Below are 8,275 nucleotides of genomic sequence, written 5' to 3' on the forward strand. Positions count from 1 at the left end.
TTCATGCATGCTAGGCAAGGACTCTACCACTAAGCCACATTCCCAGTCCCATACAATTCCTGTTCTTAAGGAGAAAACACTAGTGGGAAGTAGATGTGTATATAATTATAACTTGGAGCTGTGGCGGAGGGAGCTTCAGAGGCCAGCTATGTATTAAGGGTACTCGGAATAATTTGCCTGAGTGTTGGGGGAAATGGGACCTGAGCTGGGGAGAGGGTGGAAGGCAATGGTCTTGCATGTTGGTCTAAAGAGCCCAGAATTTATCCTGTAGGCCAAGAGTTAGCAAACTAAGCCCATGGGCCTCATTTGGTCTGGTGCCTATTTTTATAAATTTTGATCAGAACATAGCCAAGCTCATTCATTTATCATCGTTTACTCATGGGTGGCTTCACAGATGGTACCTAGAGTTGATTCGTTGAGACAGAGACCATATGGCCAGGAAAAGCTTAAAATGTTTACCAACTAGTCTTTTACAGGAAAAGTTTGTTGACCGCTGCTGTTGGCCAGGGGAAAGCACTGAAGAACTGTAAGGGGGAGAATGACATGGTTATATATTTGTACTCTGGCTGCTGTGGTGGTGGGGACAGGTGATGTGAGACAAGAAGGAAGGATGTTAGGAGATGGTTACAATTTTCTAGGTGAGGAGGCCTCGGTCTGTCCTTGTCAATTCTCACTCTGAGAAACCGAAGAGAGCTTCAGATTCATACCCAATCCTTTCTATGTAGAAATGGCACATAGCTGCTATCCCAGTGAAACCTTACAAGCTCTTCTTGATAGGTCTCATTCTCATTTTAAGGTGAGAATGGAAGGCTTGTAGAAGTTGCCCAATGAGCAATCCTTGGTAAATGGAGGGGGAGGGACCTATTTATCTAATGGTGAAGCCCACATTGAACCACAGGGGAATCCTTGCCTGGCTAAGATACCAGATGCAGAGCTCATGATGAGGACACATGGAGTTAGGATTGGCTCAGGAGGATAGTTCATTCTGGAGAGTGAGGGGGTATACCTCAGAATGTGTATCTGTCTTGTGAGTGTTTTGTGGAAAGGGCTCCTCCAAAGTGGTACTAACTTCCTGGGGCACCCAATAGTTACAGAACCAATTCTAGAGGAGTCTTTCTCTGGCCAAGAGGCCCATGTGAGCCATATAGTATGTAAGCTCCCCCTGTCCATGGAGATGAGACACCTTGGGATACCTGGAATAGGGCAATATGAAGGCCCTTGGCATCAGCTGATTCAACCCAACCCATCTCTTACAAACTGTGAATTGGGACAGAATAGTTGACCTCCTGGAGCTCAGTTTCCTGAGCTGTTGGAAGAATTGAGTGTGATGCGTTGCAGTAATCACTCCAGTGCTTCACATCTCCTCCATGAAGTCAAATACATGTGCTCCAAGAGTCTGGAGGCCCTCGCTCCCAGGGCTGTGGGTGAACGAGGCTGCAGGACAAACCCTCACCTTGTCTTGGATCGTCTCATCCCTTTCCTGGATCTCTCGTTTGAGGCCTAGCATGTCCTTCTCCAGAGACTTGATGACTCCTTGCAGCTTCACCTGTTCTGCCTTGAGAATATCAATGTCATTGGTTCGCTCTTCGATCTCCTTCTGGAGGCTGCTGAACTGAAGATACAAACAGCAACAGGAAAGACCACAGGGGTCTTTGAGCTTATCCACACTCCTTCCAAAGAGCTCCCTAACACTGGCCAGCTGCGGGCTGAAAGCTTCTCCCCTGAGAATACCATGCACTCAACATCTTTGCATTTTGGCGGGGGTGGGGGGGTGGGGGGGTAGGGGGAAATACATTCATTCTGTTGTTGTTTTTATGTCTGGGTCTCAAGATATAGCTCAAGATGGCCTCTCTTTGGTCCTTACGCCTCAGACTCCCAGGTGCTAGGATTACAGGTATATGCCACTATGCCTGACTCTTTCTTGTTTGTTTGTGGGAGGGAATTTCTTGAGAATTTGAGATTGTTTCAGAATTTCCCAGGCCAAATGGATGACAGTATTCTGCCTGATGATTTCCAAGCCCCATTCTCAGCTTGTTCTGATAGCAAGCTTCTGAGCTGATTTCCCGGAGTAGACTCAGGATCTTCTATTTTTGCACAGACCTTGGAAGGTTGTGATCAGTGGCCTACAAAGGTCACAGAGATTGGACCTTACTTAGTGAGCCATCTTAGCCATGTTTGAGAAGGGAAGGCGTGATTGTCCCCTAGATTCCATAGGGGTGTGATTTCTTGGCTTCTCTAAGGCTAGATAATTAACTATAGCAAATCTATGAGTCACAGCCATCATCAGTGAATAAAAAAATACCAGATTTACCTCTCTATCCAAGCTTATACTTCCATCCTCAGGAATTCAAACAGGATCCACCATGCCTGCAGGGTAGCTCCAGGCTAAGACATTGTCTATCTCAACCTCTTTCCCACTTCTGTCACTTTCTACTTCCCCAGAAGTGAAAGCCCAGAGCAACCAGCAGTGTGAGCCCTACGGAAAAGGATGCTGGGAAAAGGGATGTGGTCCCTTCAAAGGACGTAGCAGGGATGTCTGCCTAAAGGCACACCTGGCACTGTTCTTATCCTAACCTGCTCACTGGAGGGGAGGACATTCAGGAAGGACTCTTGCTTGGCCACCCAGGGCTCTCTCTGTTTCCTGGGCCTGGCCCTGGATCTCTCTGGGGGAACAGCCCCCATACCTTCTTCCTCATGATGCCTGTTTCTCCTTTGAGCCTCAAGTTGGATTCCTTTTCATCCCGAAGCTTTTTCTCATACTTGGTTTTGATGTCCTGGATTTCTCTGTCTTCATCTTCTTCAATCTGTTTCTTGGTCTCTTCGAACTCCCGCAGCTGTTGCCTGACGTCTTCTTGTGCCTGACAGGGGGGTGGGGGTGGGTAGATGTCATGGGGAGAGGGGCTCATGATGCTCCTGTGCTGGGGTAAGGGGAGCACGGAGGCCTTTCCTAGAGAATGGGGGAGGAGCCCCATGACAGATGGACTCTTCCTTTGCCAGCCAGGCCTCAGGCTCTACCACTACAACCACCCTCTTACCAACACCTCCAGATCTTTACCAATACCCCGGCTTCCTGTAATTTTCCTTCACAGAACTTGTGACAGATGTAATGATAACCTATATGTAATTTTATATCATAATTATGTTTTATACTTCATAAAATATTTTTATACATATATAAAATTATATATAAATATAAAAATATAATATATACTCACTATATGTATGTATATAATATGTAGTTTTGTGCATGTGCATGTGTGTGTGTGTGTGTGTGTGTGTGTGTGTGTACACACCAGTACTGGAGTCTAGGCGTGTCCTTTGGCTTTTTTATTCAAGGCTAGAGTTCTACCACTTGGATCATAGCGCTACTTCCAGCTTAAAATTTTTTTTATTTTGGTGCTAGTCCTGGGGCTTAACCTCAGGATCTGGGCACCACTGTCCCTGAGGTTTTTGGCTCACCACTTGAGCCACAGCTCTACTTCTAGAATTTTTTGGTGGTTAATTGGAGATAAGTGTCTCATGGATTTTCCTTTCAATAGAGCATGATCCTTAGATCTCAGTCTCCTGAAGAGCTAGGTGTGAGCCACCAGCACTGGCTACCTCCAGCTTTCTTTGCCAGGAAATTGAAGATAAGAGGCTCAGAGACTTTCTTGCCTGATCCAGTTTCAAACCACATCCTTAGATCTCAGCCTCCTGAGTAGTTAAGATTATAGGCGGGAGTCACCAGTATCCAGCTCTATTTTTGTTTTTATTTGTGAAGTTACTGGTTGTCTCTCCCATTCTATGTAAGTTTCTTGAGAGCAGAAAGGTTTCATTTCATACTGTCCCCCTCCCCAATTGATTTCCCTATGGACAGCATATACTGGCAGACAGTAGCTACTTGATAAAGCATTGAATGACTCTTTAATTCTGCCCTCCCCCTTCTTCCCTATGGAAAGGAAGACACAGAGCTTGGCTCCCAAAAGTACCTCTTCCAGAAGACTGGTTTTCTCCTGCAGCTTGGCCTCATAAAACTCGGTCAGCTCCTCCAGGGCTTGGCTCTTGGTCTCATCATTGTCTCGGAGTTGTTTTTCATATTCCTCCTGCATCCTCTGGGACTTGAGCTGCAGTTCCTGGTACTTCTCATATTCTAGAAGCAACTTCTGGTTGTTGCAACATTCTGAAGGGAAGAAAGAGGGCAGGTTGTTACCGTGGTTGAGCAGCATCAGCCCGAGGGGCACAAGGCTGGAGCTGTCACCTCCAGAGCCAAGTTCAAGGCCCGCCTGATCTCTGCCCCTGCCAGATCTCAGCCCTTGCCTCATCTCTATGCCTGCTCCTACTCCGCAGCTCTCCAGGTGGCCAAACTAAGTCCATGCCACTCTGGGCAGAAAGGCTTTTAGGAAGGTGTGGGAGAGGTAGCATTTGAAGGGTCATGGCCAAGAAAAATGTCCTGAGAATGCAAAATAGGAATTAGTACCTCCATGTTAAGGAAGAACAAAATGAACTTTGGTAAGGTTAGGTGACTTCTTAAAGCACCTAGCAAGTAAGTGCTGAGTCTAGGACCAAGGTGGTTCCCCATCTGAGCTCTAAACCTGAGCTTTCCATTACCTCCTACAGGCATGCCGTAGGTGTTTAATATGTACTTTGGGAATGAGTAAATAGGCAGGAATGAAAAAAACCACAGTGATCGGCAGGGGTCAATGTGGACTGTTTATAGGGTCATGTTCCCTGGGACTTCTGTTGTCTGGGGGGCTTGCACTCCTAGCCTGTCCCCTTCCAGGTCTCACAGGTCTTCCTTAGCCATGTGGCTTTCCATGGACTCACCCAGGTCTTGCAGTTCCCGGCTTTGTTTGTCTAGGAGTTCGTCGATATACTCATGATGAGCTATTTCCTGTCTTTCTTTTTCTGTTTTTAAAACCTAAAACACAGTCACATTTTTTTTTCATCTACGCATCTGCTCAAGGCACCCATGGGATGAGAACCAACTTCACAAGTCACACTTCGTAAATTTCACTCAAAGATTTTTTTTTTCAGGTTTCTATTTTGCACTACATATTGTTCTATGGAGCAACAATATGATCACTTCTACACATATTATATTTCACCCCAAATGTTCTTACACTTCCTGTTTGTACCCTTGCTATTAAACGGGTTTGTCCGTAATGAGTAGTTTTGGTATAGCAAATAGATTTGGGGGTGAAGATGTAAGAATTCATTTGTGTCCTTGTAGGTATGATGTGACTTGCACTTTGCTTCTAACTCTTTAGGTATGTCAAAGTGTAAACTTCTAAGAAGAGCTTTTTCTGAGTGACCAGGACATCTGCTGGCCAGGAGTTCTGGCCCAGTACCTAATTTTGTGCATATGAATGACCTCAGATCAATGCTTGCTGACTAAATGAATGACTTAGTAACATTGTGAGTCAGGGATTTTGCAGCCAAAGTCTCTGATCCATAGAGGTAACAAAACAGAAGAAACATCTCTTGAAAAAAAAACAAAACATGGGGCTGGGAAGTTGGCTCAGTGGTAGAGCGCTTGCCTTGCATGCCTGAGGCCCTGGGTTCGATTCCTCAGCACCACATAAGCAAAAAGAAAAAAGCCGGAAGTGGCGCTGTGGCTCAAGTGGTAGAGCACTAGCCTTGAGCTGAAGAGCTGAGGGACAGTGCCCAGGCCCAGAGTTCAGGCCCCACAACCGGACCAAAAAAAAAAAAAAAAAGAAAAAAAAACAAAACTCGACATGCAGCTGGTGGCTCAAATTGTAATCCTACTTAGTCAGGAGGCTGAGATCTGAGGATTGTGGTTCAAAGCCAACCCATGCAGGAAAGTCTGTGAAATTCTTATCTCCAATTATCACCAGAAAACTGGAAGTGGTTCAAAGTGATAGAGTACTAGCCTTGAGCAGGGATAACACCCAAGCTGAGTTCAAGCCCTATGACCAACCAAAAACAAAAGAAAGAGAAAAAACTGGGGTATTTGGATGAGAGGACGGGTGGATTAGTGGAGAAAAAAAGAGGCTTGGAGACTCCTATACCAAATCTAACTATAAATAGGTTACAACAATTTGACCTAAACTTTCTTTTTCTTTTAGTCATGGGGCTTGAACTCAGGGCCTAGATGCTGTCACTGAGCTTTTCAACTCAAGGCTAGTGCTCTACTACTTTGAGCCACAGTACCACTTCCAGTTTTCTGTTGGTTAATTAGAGATAAGAGTCTCACGGACTTTCCTGACTGGACTGCTTCAAATCATGATTCTCAGCTCTCAGCTTCCTGAATAGTTAGAATTACAGGCATGAGCCACTAGCATCTGGCCTTGAAATCAATATTCTAAAGTCTTGTGTTTTTATTTTCCCTCCCTTTCTCATGATACTGGGATCAAACCCAGGGCATTGTGTCACCAAGTTACTCTGTTTTAAAATAAGTTTTCCCTGATCACAAATGTTTGTAGGGGATTTGGAAATTTTGATAGAAAAATATAAAGAAAATATAAATGATCCATAAACCCAGCTTTCCAGAGATAAATGCATTGTTATCTACTTTCTGTGTTTACTTGTTATACCTAATTAATACCACTCAAGAGGGAAAATTTTATCCTCTGCTCTTTTCTGTGTAGCACCTTTCTGTATACATTTCTGACTGATTTGTGACTGAACATTATTCTACACATCTCAATTGACCAGAGCCACCCTCATCTTCAACAAAAGGGTAATCTGTTTATGACTTGTGGTTGTTCATTCAGGGTTCTTAGACTGACCTGGTTTTTCGTTTTTAAGGACTCCATTTCCTGAAAGAACTTGTCTGTGAGCTCCTTAATTTTCTCAGAATAATTCATGTCCTTTAGTCTAAGTTGATACTCATTCTCCATTTTTAATTCTTCTACACGGGTCTTTAGCTCCAACATAACCTGAGCCTGTGGAAGAAGGAAACAGAATCAGGAGTGTGCACAGCAGATGAATGAGAATATTTAAACCTGTGACATTCATCTGGGGTCTACAAGGTCTCATGATTAAGCTGATTTTTTCTTTTTTGTCCCAGGGCTTTTCTGATGGCATTGCACAGCGCAGGCTGCATTGGACGTGGACTGTTGTGATGATGAGTTTGGGAATGACTGCATAGTCCAGGTGAGAGATGGGCTGAGGTAAGGGTGGAGGGGGGGCAGAAAAGAGAATAATGGCTGAAGAATGCAAGTTTAGCAAAAGTGGGGCCAGACTGGGTGTGGGGTGGGAGGGAGGTGAGAGGATGATGGCTGAAGATGCTACCCCTGCCATTCACCTGAGAGTTGGGCATGGCTTGAACTCAGGCTCTTGAATGCTCAATTGTTTTTTTTTTTTTTTTAAATCAATAGTGCTCTACCACTTGAGCCATATCTCTACTTCTGGCTTTTCACTGGTTAATTGGAGATAAGATTCTGACAGATTTTTTCTGCCTGGGCTGGCTTTGAGCTGTGATCTTCAGATCTCAGCCTCCTGAGTAGCTAGGATTACAGGTGAGCCACCAGGGCTGGAAAGGTATGACTTTTAGGGTCCTGGTAGAGAGGAAGCCAGGGAAGGAGATAGGCAAGGATCTGGAAGGAAGAATTAGAGGATTTACAGTGAATGATTAGCATGCGGTCTTGTGGATTCTGAGAGAGGAGGGAGGGTCAAGAAGTAAGCAGCATGTAGACCTCCAGCCTGGTAGCAGAGCTTTCATGCCTAATTGGTCACTGTGGTCAGGCCTTCAGTTCAGTCTTGCATCTCCTATTTGCCCTTTTGTCCTACCCTCCAGGAAGAAAAGAGAAGAAGCCAGCCAAATTTGCCTGCCACAGGGACACAGGAAGCTGTCTGTCTGTCTGTCTTTCTGTCTGTGTCTCTCTTCCCCTTCCCTTTGACTTTTATGTAGAAAACTCTAGAGATCTCTAGAAGGGATCTTCAGGAAACACCAGTGGCCTATCATCCTGCTTTGTGACTGCTTTGCATTACTGTCCTGACAATTTCACCATCTCTCTCCCCACTCAACTGTGAGCATCCGCATCTGTCTTTTCAACTGTGTATACCTAATAGCTAGCTAATGATCTTCAATAAACACACTTAGGTTCTTGCTAAGTGGCAGTGAGTGAAGAGCGCTGGGATTCTCCATGAGTCAGACATGTAGCTTCTCCTGTAAGGAGTTCTGTCCAAAAGTGTATGCTCAAGTCTCTACAAAACACTTTTTGGAACATTTACTACATCAACGGGAAAGAGGTTCCCTTGGTACACTATCTAAAAGAATGGGCTCTGGACTAAATCTGAATTTGAATTCTGGACCTACTACTTACCAGCACCA

The 8,275-nt window shown here is 44.8% G+C and overlaps 1 protein-coding gene across 3 annotated transcripts in view; it reads right to left on the bottom strand.

Annotated features, from left to right (window-relative positions):
• Positions 1–8,275, bottom strand: part of LOC138803444 (cilia- and flagella-associated protein 57) — a 60,685-nt gene that overhangs the window by 21,309 nt on the left and 31,101 nt on the right. For all 3 annotated transcript variants that reach the window (XM_069987473.1, XM_069987474.1, XM_069987472.1), the window contains exons 13-17: positions 6,729–6,884; positions 4,804–4,897; positions 3,969–4,159; positions 2,685–2,858; positions 1,454–1,612 (exon numbers count right to left, since the gene is read on the bottom strand). In XM_069987473.1, the coding sequence (XP_069843574.1) occupies positions 1,454–1,612; positions 2,685–2,858; positions 3,969–4,159; positions 4,804–4,897; positions 6,729–6,884 (774 nt within the window). The remainder of the gene's footprint in view (positions 1–1,453; positions 1,613–2,684; positions 2,859–3,968; positions 4,160–4,803; positions 4,898–6,728; positions 6,885–8,275) is intronic.

Source organism: Dipodomys merriami, unplaced genomic scaffold, assembly GCF_024711535.1.
Source record: "Dipodomys merriami isolate MVZ:Mamm:240054 unplaced genomic scaffold, mDipMer1.0.p SCAF_34, whole genome shotgun sequence".
In the NCBI taxonomy this organism is placed as follows: Eukaryota; Metazoa; Chordata; class Mammalia; order Rodentia; family Heteromyidae; genus Dipodomys; species Dipodomys merriami.